We start from the raw sequence: 16,740 nt of genomic DNA, 5'->3' as shown, positions 1-16,740 counted from the left end.
CCCTTAAAGGCTGGGGCTCAACAACTGGAATCATGGTTGCCTTGTTCAATCTGGAAACCACCGGTGGAACAGTCGACTTCTAAATAAGAGACTCCTCATAGGGGTATCGCCTAGTAAAGTGCTTAGGGACCTCAAGGGGACGCTTTGGTCGTCCCCGCTCTTTAGTGAAAATTCTGTCAAAATAGGCAGGGAAAGGAAACCTCTTTGCCGCTCTGGATGGCTTGTGAGTGCCAAAGAGAACCTGCGCCTCTGCTGCAGCTGAATCCTCCATCTTCAAGGTCTCACACACAGATACAATCACTGCTTCCACCAGCCCCTTTTCATGCCCAGTTGCAGATGTGGAGGTATCATCCTCACTATCTGAGGATTCCAGGCGTGTGGTCGCAGACCCAGCAGGGGAAAATACGTCCGCGGCCGCCAAATCAGATACAGGATCTGATGAGACAGATGAGGCAGGGTAAAGCGGGGGGGGGGCACTTTTTGCTAGCCCGTCGCCCGAAAGCCACCTCCACCCGGGAAACACAGGACTCCAGGACTGCCGTGCAGTGATGGATAATAGGAACCGGGAAGCCCCACAGCCCCAGAGAGGGGATCAGGTGGGGAGATGTGCTTCAAAGACTTCATGAGTCACCAGGTAGACCCCACAAAAAAATGTAAAACTCTGCAAAGGGACAACCCTTACCACGCTAACCGCACCACCTGGTCACCAGGCACCAAACACCAAATGATCCTCAGGAGAGAGGGAGAGGACCCCACCAGACTCACCACCCAGCAGAAACCGGCACCTGCAGCCACCAAGATAATCTGAACGCCACGCACTGCGATCGGGAAGTATAAAGATCCAGGAGTTAAGCACCAGGGTATGAGGAGGGGCCCCCACTGCCAAATTTGCGGCCCACAGGGCTCCACTGTCATGGCCGCTGCTATTTTCAATGGCAAACCCCCACAAAATGGCCGCTGGACTACACAAACATGCCGCAAAATGGCGGCACCACGAGGCTCCCAGGGACCAAGGAGGGATCCCTAGGCCTCAAGGACAGGCCCAGGCAGGACTGGGGGCAGGAGCACCACCAGGTACAACCCCCCGCACAGTCGATCGTCTGGTCACCACACCCCCCCATAGACAATTTAGCTCCCTGCCCCCACCCGGGTAGGTGGACCAGACCACCCACACAGTCCCAGAATAAATAGAGGGGGTAGGATGGGGGTACAGTAAAAGAGGGGATGCCTGACGGGAAGGAGGGGAACTCAGGGGTCTGATCGTCTCAAGGAGGGGGCCACGTCAACCCCAAAACCCTCCAGGGGGAGAAGGGGGCCAGCTACTCACCATACCAGGAACCAGATGGGCATCACTCCAGACAAAACCTCCTCGCCATCAAAAGGGGGGTGCTGTCAGCCAGGAGGAATGCTGACACTCAGGCCGAGACCGTTCATATGTGACTGGTTGAGCTGTTTAACTCGTAGGCCAGCTTCAGTCCAGTGGGGTCATGTCACGGCAGACCTAGCGCAGGGCTGAGGTCTGCGCGCGCTTGCTGGCCAGACTAGGGGGACAACTGGATCTAGATTATTCAGCCCGTTGCCTAGTCCAGCAGTTGATTGTAGATCTCAGGGAAGAAAAAATTCTATCTAAAAAAAATAAAAAATTGCCAGGACCAGAGATCCCGGCAAGGAAATAGGTCCTTAGTCCTGATTAGGCAGAAAAAACCTATAGGCGTAGCCACTTTTTTTCTGCCTAGTGTCCCACTCCTGTAGGGAGCAGTATAATCCAATGGTTAAGAAGATTTTCGTCAATGAATGAAAGAAAAAAATTATATTTTTCTGCCCTTCAATGTGGTGGCAGCATTGCTTTTTTTGAAGGTTTTATTTTCACCCAGTAATTCTGCCAGTAAAACTTCCTGTCCTTGGGGGACAGCCCTCACTCACTCTTCTTTATCAGGACAACAGAAACAGGATAGGACTACATCACTTTGCCCCAGTGTTGATGTCCACAGGAGGTGCTGTGCTGGAACATGTTACATCTTGGATACCAGTGTAACATGTTCCAAAAAGGGAACCTATCCTTTAAAGGCTAATTCTCAAAAAACACATATTGATATAGTGGTATGTTGACACTTGAAGGGAATAATGTATGAATTAAGAATATGCTACTAGGGTGTCATGGCTCACAATACTATTAAGTGCATGGTAATCCACAGAAATGAGAAATTAAAAGGTTGAACAGGTTCACTTTAGTATAGACCTCTCCAGCAGCATATACTTACCTTCTTTTTGTTAACACCGCTGCTTCATTCAGCCTCTTTGAGTAAAAGGAAACTAAGTATGCTAAGAGTTAATAAGTTGCCACAGCTTATGCATGGCTATGGCCTCCCCACTGAATTGCTCTTCCAACAGGTATTTTCCCAGTACTGAATGGATTGACAGAAGAGTAAAGGATGGAGGGGTTACCGCAAAAGGTAGTGTTTGGTTTTGAATGGTTTCTGGAATGCTTGAGAAACAGCAGGTTGAAGGGAGACAAACACCGATAACATTTTCACTCTTATCACTCCACCTCTGCTCAGAAACTTTTGCTCCATCCAGAACAAAGTCTTCAGCATTCGGGTCCCCTTTTAGTAAGCTACATGGCGTAAAGTTTGTGGACACCTGAACATGGCCAAATGTATATGGACAAAATTATTGAATTCAGGTGTTTCCAAAGAAGGGTACGGCTAATGTTACAGTATTTTAGACAACTGTACAAGGTCTACAATTTGAAAGCAGTTTCTGAAAGGTCATTATCGGTTTAAGCATGATTGTGCCCCAAAAAGCCAACCCCATAAAGACATGGTTTGAGGCTTATGGAGTAGAGATGAGCTCAGGCATGTTTAGACTAGGATTGGAACGTGTGTGAGCCCACTAGAAAATTGCAATTTGTACTGGGTCAATCTGAAAATGGGGCATTCCCTACTCTGCAGCTGCACACATACAAGGGGCATGTATACAGGTAGCTGTGGGACAGTGAATGCCAGACCACTAGTTGATTGACCTGTACAGGTATACGCTCCACAGTGGGATCGCACACATGGGTTTGGATCCTAGTTCAAATATAGGGTGGAGGAACTCAAGGGGCCCACACAGAGCCTTGACCTCCACCCAACAGAACAGTTTTGGGATGAATTCAAATGCCAATCTATAGTCTGGTCTTCTCATTCAACACCAGCACCTGAGCCTTTCAAATGCATCTGGCATGAATTCCCACACATAACACTTTAAAACCTTGTGGAAAATCTTTCAAGCAGGATGAAGGCTTTAATAGTAGCAAAGAGAAAATCTTTCAAGAAGGATGAAGGCTTTTATAGCAGCAATGAGAGTGTCCAAATTCATGGTAATACTTATGGCTTTGGAATAGGATGTCCAATAATTATACAGCTGTGACAGTCAGGTGTCCAAACTTAACCATATAGACTGGATGATGTAGTTTTAATAGGGAGGTCTCACACCTCCCATCTTATTCATAGGCTAGCCATATACTGCTTACATTTTGGAGAAATTCCAGCAGCCACAGCAGACATCCGAGCAGTGTAAGGGCTCACTGTCACCGCTCTGTCTGGCAAAAATTAGTTGTAAAAGCAACTTTGGCAAAGAAGCAGATTCCAAAGCTGCCAACTAAACAGCAACTGCATCCAATCAGATGCAGTCACTATGCAGGTATTCTGACAGCCAGTAAAGCCAGCTGTCAGAATACAAATGTCCGGCAGGTGGGATTCGTTCATCCGCACTGTTAGCATGGATTGTGAAAGAGCGAAAAAAATCTATAAGCGTACGGCCAGCATTAGACAAACAAAATCTGGCTTGATGTAATCTATGAAGATTGGATTACGCTGACTTATCTGCGACTTATGTGCAACTGTAAATGATGGGGTTTGCTCATTAGAGCTAAGGAAACTATTTGGATGAGAAGCAAAATGTCTACAACATTACAGAACTAGTCTAGCCAACTTGCGACTAACTACTACTAAGCATATAGTGCAGGTTTGATGGAAGCCAGGGTCCACAAGGATTTGTCAGCTATATAGCCTTGTTATGACCTTTTTCATGACCTTAGGTCAAATACCTAAGATCCAGCTACTGATCAGAGTGTAATATATGCAGCATATATGGCTATTTCATGTTTTGTAAACAGCTCTATTGCCACAGGGGACCATAATGGTAGATACACTTGATATGTAATTTGAATAACTGAGTAGTCTTCATTACCTGTCAGGAATCACTAAGCTGATCAGAAGACAGGAGGCAAAGCAAGTTTGGAAAGGTAAGGCTGTCCATGCGCGTTTCGAATCTCGGCCAGTTCAGCAGGGACCATTAATGGACAGGCTGAATGAACGATCGATCAACTTGGGTACAACCAGCCTGTGGGATAGGCTAGCAGCCGCTATAGCCGCTTGCAATAATCACTGTCTTCTCCCAGCGGGGAAGGCTTCCCCCGCCCACGCTGGGAGAAGACAATTGCGGATTCCCCTGTCATTCTGTGCATTGATGGCGGAATCGTGCAAATTTCTTTCCTACAACCCGTGGTTACAGGAAAGAAATTTGCACCATGTGCATATCATTTTAGGTTACACCCTTGAAATCCTCTAATCTCAATGAAAACATACCAGACAGGTGTGTCTAACTTGGGGGGGGGGGGGGATCCTGCCAGCAGATGTAATGAGTGATTCTGTATACGATAAACAGTGGGTTTAGGGGCTTTAGAACACTGTAACTTACTTGGTAATAGTGTGCTCGTAGAGGGCTACGTAACAGTCATTCTCTTCATTAACATCCAAATACTCCACAAGACCCTCATGCAAAAAATCCTCAAAGCTCCTGAGAATGGACAAAATAATGAGAAGTCAGGTTTGCCTTCTACATGATGTAAAAAACCTGTGCTATGTTTAAATGGATATGTCCAGGCATGACCTATATACCACCACCCCTTTCTCTCCTCCCATATATATAATGTCACAGCATTTGGTACGTCTTTTACTAACATGGTCTACATCTCCCAAGAGTCATTTATTTGACCTTTATTTCTGAAAATGCTAGATGCCTGGCTGTCATTATGCTTTTTTGGGGCCAAAAAAAGCATGAAGATACAGAGACTTATTATAATTTGTACCTATAAGTACACCTAAAACATGCCAGAAATGTCAAAACAACAGTCAGGTTGAGCCACAGTGCTGGCACCTACATTTTCAGCCATGTTTTTGGCGTAAAGAGGATAGATATTTTAGATTAACAATAAGTTGTAGTAAAAAAAAAAAAAAAAGACTATGTACACATGTACATTTCTTATTTCGTTCAACCCAGCAGGCCGAATGAAGAGAAACTAAGAGACTACCATACTAAATGATATTCATGCAGTGCCACCACTCCCCCTAAAACACACAGATCAGTGCTTGTAGCCACTGGCTGCCATAGCTGATCGGATGCTGGTTTTCCAACGAGCTTGTTTGACAGAAGCCAGTCATGAAACCAGCTTCTGTCGAACAGGGAGCTGTACACATGGGCATAAAGTTGGTCGGTTACTGCAAAACCAAGTTTTCATCCCATGTTTTCATCCCATGTGTACCCAGCCTTAAACAGTTTTAATGGGAATGCATACCTGTAACCTTGAGTAAGCTCCTGGATGTGTTTGTTGGTTACCATACTCCTCTGATTCTTGACAATAATATAAGGCCTGGGAAGGAGCAGAGTGGTTGTCAGTGCTCATACAGGTTAGCCGTCATCAGGCAGGCTATACAATGAGGCAGATGTGTGCAAAATCATAACACATCACATATATGTATTTACACTACGCAATTAGCTTTGTGCCTGAAGTTTATGCTTAAAAACTGCGCTGCAAACACAAAATACAAAAGCGTGGTATGCATGCTTTTTACACATTAAAATCGTTTTAGTTCCCAAATGTATTACATTTTTTTTGCTAAAACACAAAACTGTAGTTCATAAATAATTACTTTCTTAAACCATTTTCATCTTTCTTCATCTCTATGCTCCTGATCTCCTTCAGGCTCTTTCAAACACTTCAGATCTGCATGAATTAGCTGCGGCATCAGCTGCTTATCATTGCTCTAAACAAAGTTCTCGAAAGTAACAGCAGGACATGCCTGTGCAATGTGTGTTGGCACAGTGGCTTGTAGTCTCCACTAGTGGCGCATGTGACAGGTGATGACATATGAACAGATGTGAACAGAGCATTGTCATTCAATAAAAAGAAGGACCTGAACAAGGGCTTTCATGGCAGGTATTTTAATTAAAGCTACAGATTGAAAAAAATATTGAGAATTACTTTTGAAATTACTTTAACATGTAATTGGGATTAATCCCCTTTAAGGCTAGGTTCACACCTGTGCAGTCGGAGGGCCGCGGTTTGCTCTGACACGAGAACCCATTCATTTTAATGGACCGCCGTGCCCCACGACACACAGGAAAGAAGTCCTTGCACTATTTTTGAGATCGCAGCCTGCACAGGAACCTTGGTTCCCAGTACGGTTGTGATTTCCAGGGAGGGAGGTATGCTATTAATATTAATGGCACCCGCCCGTGGGTCCTGTGTTTTTCTGTGTGGGTGGTTGCGGCTGCCGGTATTTCTGAATGTCCCGCAGCAACACCACCCGCACAGATGAAAACCTAGCCTAAGAAAAGCAAACTGTTGGGGAAAATGTACACAAGAGGTTTATCCAAAAAGGTCACAACTAATTGCCAATGTGACTTTAATGCAGTTCATAAAAACACAAAAGTATAAGAAATCAATAGTCATTATTAGAACATAGAAAAAGCAGATGAATTAAAAACAAGAAAGTTACACCAAAAACATTTTTTTTTTTTTTAATTCTCCACACATTAATACATTCTTAACAAGGAAATACGGGGGCGTGGCCGAGCAGCGAATGTAGCCAGACGTGCGCAGCTCTCGCTCCACCGGAGATCCTGCTATATCATCCTGATCCGACCGCGATCTTACCCGGAATAGCAGCTCTGAAACCTCCTGCACGACCGGATCCCTCGGTGAGTCTTCCCATCTTGCTGTCCGATGTCTAAGGGGCAGAAGTCTGGCCGCCTGGCTCTGGAGTCCCAGGCCCAAGATGGCGCCCAGCCGCAGCGTGGCGTTTAGGAGAGCTACAGGGATGCAGCCATGAAGTTTTTTAACAAGCCTGCCACTAAATCCACTCCTGTGGCGGCAGCCACCCCTATCACCTCTCCTGTCTCTCACTCTGATAATGAGAACACAGCCCGACTCAGGGATTTTTCTGCTCAGCTCACTGACTGGGATACTGCAGGCCATCTCCCACCCCCCCTCCCCTGTACAAGCTCCTGAGCCTACCCTGAGAGACATTATGACAGCGGTCACAGCCTGTAATACCTCCATTTCTGCCCTTACAGTGGAATTGAAGGGGGTCAAATCTGAGATTTCGTTCCTCCGGCATGATATGCAAAAACTCAGGGAGTGCACCTCGGCTGTGGAGGGTAGGGTGAGCTCTATTGAGGATGATATGCCCCCTCTCCAGCGGGAGGTCAAACATACTGCGCTCCTGGCTGCACAGCAGGCCGCCAGACTGGAAGATCTGGAGAACAGGATGAGGGGCAATAACGTTCGAGCTATTGGCATCCCGGAGCGGGCTGAGGGTAAAAATCCTGTCCGTTTTATTGAAAACTGGTTGACTGATACTTTCGGGCAGGACGCGTTCACTCCCATGTTTTCAGTGGAAAGGGCGCATCGAGTTCACATGCGTCCTCTCCCCCCGGGAGCACCTCCCCGCACTTTCATTTTTAAACTGCTTAACTATAACAAGGAAATACATTAATAATATGTGCCATTAAAGAAAGAACAATGGAATACATGATAAATCGCAACACATCCTATGAATTATGGTTCACTTCATCAGGGGTTTGAGGTTATTGCTAGGGTGTGATTCTGTGTAGTAAATTGAGTTAAAAAAAAAATAAAATAAATTGGCAACACCAGAAGATAACCACAAACTGGGAAGTCTGTCTCAGGGTTGTGAAGACCGGGGGAAGGCAAAGCGGTGCAATCACAAGAAGAGCCTGGGAGCATTTGCTTACAGGCTCTTCTTGTGATTGCATTGCTTTGAACTAGTTTTTTGGTTACTCAGGATTTGGTAAATTCACTTTCTTAGTGCTGGAGCCATACCTGTCCATCAGACTCTGCCTCCTGAAGTGCCACCGACCTTTCTTCCCCCTGTATTCACAACCCCCAGGACAGAATTGCCAGTTTGTGATTAATAACTAGTGTCGCCAATATAGTCTTTTTTGAACTCCATTTACTACACTGAATTACACCTAGTCAATAACATCAAACTCCTGATGAAGTGAACCATGATTCATGAAACATGTTGAGATTGATAATGTATTCCTTCATTACTGGCACAATTTACTGATGAATTTCATTGTTAAGAATATATAGATGTTTAGAAAATTGTAAAAAAAAAAAAAAAAAAAATGGTTTTTGGTGCAACGTCCTTGTTTTTTAATTCATCTGACTTTATATGTTCTAATAAAGACTGTTGATTTCTTACACTTTGGTGTTTTTATGGACCCCCATAAAAGTCCTATGGGCAATTTTTTTTACTTCTTTGTAAGTATTCTTGGGATAGAGGTATATTTGCCTCTGTACTAGACCTAGTATTCTGTATGCATGTTTATCCAAAAAGATTGAAAACTTTAGAAACGACATTAGCATAATACATTTTGAGATATTAGTGACTGGGTTTAGATTACTATTCATAATCTTGTGTATGAAAACAGGAGTTAAAAAAGTATCTATGCAACCTAAAGTAATAAATGAAATCCCTGATTTCAATGATCTAAATGGCTGTTATCACCAAAAAGACATTTTCCTCCTGTTATTATATTTTTGACTTTAACATACATCATCAAAATGAAGCTATCAGCGGCTGTCAAGAAGTCCTATTCTCTCACATTATTGCTCATATGGTAGAGGCTTCTTTGTGTGGGAGATGAGGCCTGTTCATAGAAAACTCGAGGGACCGAACTCTGTACTACAGGTAGCAAGCACCATTATTGAACCTCAGGCTTTCAGCCATATTGGCAGCAGAATGACAGTCCTAGCACTCAGAACAGGAAGATAACATGGATCATTTGTGTGTTTTGGCGATCAGCCTATGCCTGCTTTCTTTGATAAATGACGTCTCTATTTAGCTTAATGAACCTGTCAACAATGTCAGCGACTGACATTGAGGCCTATTTTTTTTTTGGGGAAATTAAAAAAAAAAAAAAAAAAGCAAAAATCAAATTTCAGGTCCAATTATTTTTGAGAAATTGCTTGTATCCCATGGAAAATTATATTCATAATGTATAAACATTTGGGAATCAAAGAACCTGTCACTTTGCAAATTAAGAGCGTCCTCAATTACTAACACTTGTACCCTCCCCTGCACTCCATACTGCTGCCAGCCAGAGACCTAAAAATACCCAGTAACTCAGTATGGAGGAGTAGGTTACCTAACCTTTTCCCCACTATGCAGTATATGGTGACTGAACAGCTGATCACCATGCCCCAGCACTATAAGGATGGACCTGTACATAGCCCTGTCTAAGCTCCAACTTAGACCTAACACAAGGCTTTTAATGCAAAGCTGTGATATATAAAGAGTACATCTGGCCATAAAGGGGTTGAAAGTTGATCGCTTCTGCACCTGCCAAATTTAGATTAGTGTGTGGTCATCCCTGATCAACAGAAGTTGGTCATTTGATCAGCTTTTGTTAAAGGGACGTGTTGAAAAACTTCTTGATCAGGGGCTGCACCCACTGATCAGTGTATTCTGGCATCGACAGGTCCTGCTTTTAGAATACAATGTCCCGATGTGGTAGGATTCTTCCAGACAATTATTGATTAGATGAAGGAATCCTGTGGGGTTTTTTTGCCATTCAGTCACCTGGCTGAATGAAATAAATAAATAAAAATAACTGTCTATGGCCAACTTGGGTATTAGCAACTGAAGAGATGAACCATAAGGAGAACCTGTTCGTTTGCATTTTGCTCACTGCAGAAGCTCACTCTGGTAAGCTCCAGTGTCAAAGATCACACAATTAATTGACGACGCTGCCCCATACATCATTGTGTTTAGTCCTGGTTTACGACCTGTTTTTGGGTCTGGGTCACCACATTCCCCATATTCAAATGCCCTGTACCCAAAGGGTGCAGATTAGTGAATGGGCAAAGTAACAGTGTCTTTTTAAGTGTACAGCCATTTAAATTTGTCATACTTGAGTTTAGAACAAAAAAAACATAAAAATTAAGCATTTGCATATGAAACTTCACCTGTGGATAATATCCACTCCAGCAAGCGGTGAGCTCCAAGCAGAGCAGGAGCCATCTGTAGGCTGTTTCTACAGCTGCTGCAATAATATTAGCTAAATAACAAACATACACGAACCCCCTCCCCCACCTCTCAAAAATATATTGAAACGTCCTAAAGCGGCATTAAACCCAAAAGCAAACATTTATTATATTGCGCCTTACCAGTTCTTAGATATAACTGCATTCGTTTTCTTTTTTAGCCTCTCTTTTTTCTGTTTTCATCTAGAGATGATCTGGCCAGTAAATCTATTGTTTTTCAAAAAATAAGCTCTCTAGCAGATGTATCAGTTCCAGGGATGAGACAAACCTTTCAACATGAACAGGGGCGCTTACAACGATCAGCTTTCTTTTTAGAAAACCTTTATGCCAAAAGTGAAAAAAAAAAAAATATAATTTTTCTAAGAACTTACCTTAAAATTATTTTCTCCGAGTCCTCTGACAGAAGCTGCCCTTCCAAGTTTCATCACAATTGGGTGATGGCGCCCTCTGCATGAGCAGGCTAGGTAGTGAAACTTTATCAAAAAACTTACTAGACACACCTTTAGGGGCTGTCCCTCCAGACATTACGCCTAGACACATTGAGCTTACTAATCAGTTTCGTAGCAAACAGTACAGGAAGACAACCAACCCCAAAATAGAGGGGCGGGGGCTGCGTCTGTCAGAGGACTCAGAGAAAAAGATTTTACAGTAAGTTCTTACAAAAATTATATTTTCTCTTACGTCCTCTGACAGACGCAGCCCTTCCAAGTTTCATCACGATTGGGACATCCTAAAGCAATGCAGGTGTGAGGGGTGGGAAAAGACGCAACCAACAGAAAAGGGACACATGTCAACAAGGCCATAAAAAAACGTAGCCAACAGGGCAACAAAAGCTCACCAACAGGAGCTAACCCCAGAACAAAATTTCACCCCCAGAAGAGAAAGGCAGGTCTCTTCCACAAACCACAGCCCTCAAAACTTTGCGGCCAAAGGAAGCATCACGTCAATCTTGAATAATTTTGTAAAAAAGTGTGTACAGACGACCAGGTCGCCTCTGTACACACCTGAGCCACAGAAGCCAGATGGCGAAAAGCCCAAGAGGCACTCACGGCTCTAGTAGAATGTGCCCTCACAGGGAAAGGAGGCACCTGACCCTCAAGGGAATAGGCCTTAACAATAGTCTGTCTGATCCATCTAGAAAAGGTGGCAGCAGACGCAGTCGAACCCTTCCAAAGTCCCTCAGGGAAGACAAACAGGGAATCAGACTTCCTAAAGGATTCCGTGGCCGACAGGTAAATCCTGATCGCCCAAACCACATCCAACGAATGCAAGACAAATTCCTTGGGATGCGCACAAAGCGAAGGCAAAACAACATAGTCATTGAGGTGGAAGGCAGACACCACCTTAGGGAGAAAAGACTGGTTGGGTCGCAGAACAACCTTATCCCTATGAACGACCAGATAATGCGAAGAGCAGGACAGAGCCGCTAATTCAGACACTCTGCGAGCAGAGGTGATAGCCACCAGAAAAGCAACTTTCTGGGACAACACAGGCAGAGATAGTTCTCTGATATTATCAAAGGGAGGTCGTTGCAAAATGGACAAAAAACATATTCCACGGAGGAGCCAGATGACGCACCCCTTGAATAAAAGTGTGAATCAGGGAATTAGTCGACAAAGGACGCTGGAAGAAAATGGCCAAGGCCGACACCAGCCCATTAATAGGGCCCAACGCCAAACGTTGCTCCACACCTTTCTCCAAGAAAGCCAAGACCCTCGCCACCGAAAAGGAGCTAGGGTGCAACCATGGGCATCCGCAGGTAGGGGCAAGGGGGGGCATTTGCCCCCCCCCCCCCCGGAATCAACTTCCCCTTTCAAGAGGTTGTTAAGCCACTTTATACCTTCCTGTCTAGCCTGTTTAATAATCCTGTGTGCCTGTGTGTCTGTGTTTTAAAAAAATAAGCCGTTTTTTTACCAGTTTTCAGAGGGCCGAGCGCCACTCACGTGACCTGCTGGCTCTCTCCTCTCCCTGTCTGACAGCTGTCGGTAGAAGGTGGGGCCAAGGATTCCTCATTGATGTCAGTCGGGAGGGGAGGAGGAGGAGGGGAGAGGAGGAGATAGGTGGCAGGTCACGTGAGCAGTGAGTGGAGCTCTGAAAACTGGTAAAGAATGGCTTATTTTTATAAAGACACTGGGGCACACTGGATTATTAAACAGACTGTAGACAGGATAAGAAACTTTAAATGAAACTACAGCAGCAGGAGGGGACGGGGGTGGGAAATGATATGGGAGCAGACAGGGAGGGAGAGAGGGGGGAGGAGGACAGGAGGGCTGCAGGTGACCGAAGCACGTAAACGGACCACAGTGTCAGGGCTCAGCAGCCATGGTATATGGTGGTCAGTTTACAGAGGGAGTACATAGCAAGGCAGGATTAGCCAGGTATGTTAGGTTATAGAAGGGTCAAAATGACACAGCAAAGCACTGTGCTGTATAACATGCTTTAAGGGAACAGGATCATTTTTTTTTTAGGTTAACAAATGCTTTAAGAATAGGTGCTGCTGTTTGCTCTTTAAAAATACATACTCAAAAAAGTTATAATGACTAAGCCCCTCCCCTTCATGACAATTGATGAAAAGGGGCGGAGCATGGGTGAGCTTAAAATTATGCCCCCCCTGAAAAAAGTTCTGCGGACGCCCATGGGTGCAACCCTTGCGACTTACACCAGGCAATGTACGCCTTCCAGGTACGATGATAAATCTTCCTGGAGGAAGCCTACCGAGCTCTCAGTAAGGTAGGAATAACAGCATCGGAGAGACCACTGTCTCTCAACACCTGGCCTTCAACCGCCAGGCCATTAAGCCAGAGACCATAAAGCAGGATGGAAGATCGGCCCTTGACAAAGCAGAGCTTCTCTCAGAGGTAGCCGTTAGGGAGGCTTGATGACCATCTTTAAGAGGTCTGCGTACCAAGACCGACGAGGCCAGTCTGGGGCCACCAAAAACACTTGTACCCATTCCAACGCCAACCTGCGGAGGAACCTGGACAACAGTTGAATCGGGGGAAAGGCATAAATCAGCTGGTACTGGTGCCAAGATACCACCAACGCATCCGTGGCGTCTGCTAGAAGATCTTGAGCCCTTGCGAGGAACATTTCCACGTTTCTATTGAGACGAGAAAGGAACAGATCCACGTCCGGAGTCCCCCGCTGGTCACACAGGAGCCGAAACACCTCCGGATGCAGGGACCATTCCCCCTGATCCAAGGACTGGCGACTCAGAAAGTCCAAATGTCAGTTCTCCACTCCTGGAATATGAACAGCAGGGATAGCTGGAACGTGCGACTCGGCCCAAGTCAGAATCCCGGCCACTTCCTTGGCCGCCCGGGCACTCCAGGTGCACCCTTGATGATCGATGTAAGCCACAGCCATGGCAATGTCGGTCTGCACCCAAACCGGAAGGCCGTGCAGCCGAGGCGTCCAAGGAGCAGGCAGAGTTTGATCGCCCTGAACTCCAGGTCATGGATCGGAAAGGAAGATCGACATATCGCCCAACAGGGTCGGGTGATAACCCGCTCTCAACAGGAATTCGTCCAGATACCCGAGGATCCCAATCCCCCCCAGCGGGAAAAAAGCTAACACCCCGGTTAAACCTTGGTGAAGCCTCAGGGTACCCGGGCACCGGGAACAGGGGTGAATAAAAGACCCCAAAACCTTTCCTGCCGAGGAAAGAGCACCACCACTCCCTGCGCAAGAGGAGCCTGCACCCCCTCCCTGGGAGCCCACAAACAATCCCGGAGATAAACGGAGACATGGTGGAAAGAACCTGTCTGCCGGGCGAGAACGAAATACGGGCTTGAACCTTGAACTAATTTAGTTTGTGAACCCATGAGTCCTGAACCAGAGAGGCCCAGGGTTTTGGAAGGCAACGCAGTCTGTCCCCCACCCCCGAAGAATGTGAGGGTGTCCCTTTATGCGGAGGATGAACAGCCCTCCGAACCGGACTGGCTATGCTCGGACTATTCCAACCAAGCCTTCTCGTCCTCTCCGGAGGCCCTGAACAGTTTACCTTTTTCCTGTGCCCCAGAGGCACGAAAATGCCCCCGTTGAGCCTTGAAGGGAGAACCCCACCACGCGCGGGGTGTTTTACCCTTTCCGGATTGGGGCAGGAGGGTACTCTTACCCCCCCGTCAGAGCCTTGACAAGCTCATCAAAGGAGTCCCCAAAAAAGGCATTCTCCCAAATAGGGGATATCAGACACTGACTTTTTAGAGGCATGGTCTGCCGACCAGCTCTTAAGCCACACCATGCGGCGGAGTGCAATCCTCACCAAGGACAATCTTGCGACCAGGGGAGCCTCGTCCAGGGCCGCGTCACACAAGTACACCATGGCCTGGGCCATTTGGTCCGTGAGCTCGGGGGAACCGACTCAGCCACCAAGTTGCGCTTAAGCACCCTAATCCATTCCGTAACTGTCTGTCTGAGAAACCAGCACAGAAGCGAACGCCAGCTTAAGTAGTGAGCCCGCCACCAAGTACATGTGGCAGGAAAGAGACTCCACGCACCTGTCCATCAGGTCTGCAAACACCGGGGAGTCCTCCACGGGCAAGACCATGGATTTATTCAACCTGGAAACAGTGTGATCCACCCTAGGTGACATCGTCCAGAGATTGGAAACTGGGTCCGCAAAGGGGTAGCGGCGTTGAAAACACTCAGGCACCGCCAGCACATGCTTAATGCGTTGCCACTGTTCATTTACGATATCGTGAAGCTCCTCGGGGCAGGGGAAAACCTTACCTGACTTCTGGGCTTTGTGGGAGACGAAGATAACCCGCTTACCTGACTGTGTGGGCTCATCATCAATGTGCAAAGTCTCTCTAACGGAGCGAATAAGTGCTTCAACCAAAGCGCGTTCCTCACCGTCTGAATGTGCGGACAGGGATCCCTCAGGGAGGGCAGTGTCCGTGGCAACCATATCAGGCACAGAATCAGAAGACAGAGGGCATCGGCCGTTTTATTAACTTGTGACATGAAAAGATCAACTTTGGACGCCAAATTTTCAATGGCTACAGATAAAGAAGCTAGGGAAGGTGATGCAGATGTCCCGGATGCACAAACAAGATCAGTGGGGAAATTGTCACTCTGGGACTCCATTTTGGCAGAAATATAAAAAAGGAACGCTGGCCCTTTAAATCAGCGATTGCGGTCAGCACCACGATCCCACGCTGCTGCTGGAGTCCCCCTTAATATAATCAGATAACTGATAAAAGCAAATGTGTCTATGGAAACTGCCCAAAAGACCAATAAATCCCGCAACAGTGTCAGAGAGAGAAAACAAACTACTCTCCACGCTTCTCTGCAGCAAGTGAAAGATGTCTGAAGGAAGTGGCTGAACAGTGCCCTGAGCTACACAAATATGGTGCCAATAGAAAGGAATATAGAAAATATAGGGGAAGCACAGGGAAAATGGCTGCCGCCCTCACAATGCGGCTTGCCCACATCCAAGATGGCACCAAAAACGGCACCAAAAGCACACAGCAATGCAAAAAATGGCTGCTGCCCTTAAACTGATGTAGTCAGGCTTGCCCTCACCCAAAATGGTGGCCGAAAAGGGCGCCGACAATCAGGATCCCAGGGACCCTGGCCACCTGCTGGAATCCACTACAGGAAGCCCCCCAGGACAAGGTAGGAGCCCTACACCACCCCCCCTGCAGAGGGCGCCGCTAGAGCGCCCCCAAAAGAAGCAGGGAGGTAGGGTCCATCCAGACCGGCCAGGCGGGACCTCACAGAGACTGGAGCTCTGACATCCCCAGGCGTGGGCCCACATCACCCCACCCCCCCGTGATGAAACGTGGAAGGGCTGCGTCTGTCAGAGGACATAAGAGAAATACTGTTTGCTATACCTGCTTATAAAGTGTTAGCTTGAGTTTGGCTTCAGTTTGTTAGTGAATTTATATTTGCTAGTACATCTACAAGTCTGCTGTTCAAATGCGCCCCTGTGCTCGTTATCCAGAGAGGGGGCACTCATACAGGAGGGGCGTTACTGGCCGTGAAAAAGAAGCGTGGAAAAAAAAAAAAAAACAAAGGCTAGTTAAGCTTCAATATATAACATATTTGGTTTTGAGGTTAATAGCCTGAGCGATGTGTGCACTTTTGTTTGGACTACGAGTTTAATACTGCTTTAATAAATTACCCACAACCTTGCAGAATGCTTGCAGTTAGTATGCAATGCAAATGGAGTGTCAAATGTATATATACACAGGTGGATCTCATAAAATTAGAAAATCCTCAAAATGTTAATTTCAGTAATCCAATTCAAGAAGTGAAACTCATTTATTTTATATAGATGCATTACACACAGAGTAATATATTTCAAGCATTTCTTTCTTTTAATTTTAATGATTATG

At 46.1% G+C, this 16,740-nt stretch overlaps 1 protein-coding gene across 1 annotated transcript in view; it reads right to left on the bottom strand.

The window, feature by feature from the left end:
- The window catches only part of POLR3B (RNA polymerase III subunit B), a 256,879-nt gene that overhangs the window by 123,420 nt on the left and 116,719 nt on the right, over window positions 1-16,740 (bottom strand). The window contains exons 17-18 of the mRNA XM_082257170.1: window positions 5,621-5,695; window positions 4,744-4,842 (exon numbers count right to left, since the gene is read on the bottom strand). Of these exons, the coding sequence (XP_082113296.1) occupies window positions 4,744-4,842; window positions 5,621-5,695 (174 nt within the window). The remainder of the gene's footprint in view (window positions 1-4,743; window positions 4,843-5,620; window positions 5,696-16,740) is intronic.

This window comes from Pelophylax lessonae (assembly GCF_965119305.1).
Source record: "Pelophylax lessonae genome assembly, chromosome: 4".
Lineage (NCBI taxonomy): Eukaryota > Metazoa > Chordata > Amphibia > Anura > Ranidae > Pelophylax > Pelophylax lessonae.
The sequence above is the reverse complement of the archived record's forward strand: the minus strand, read 5'-3'. Positions and strand labels throughout refer to the sequence as shown.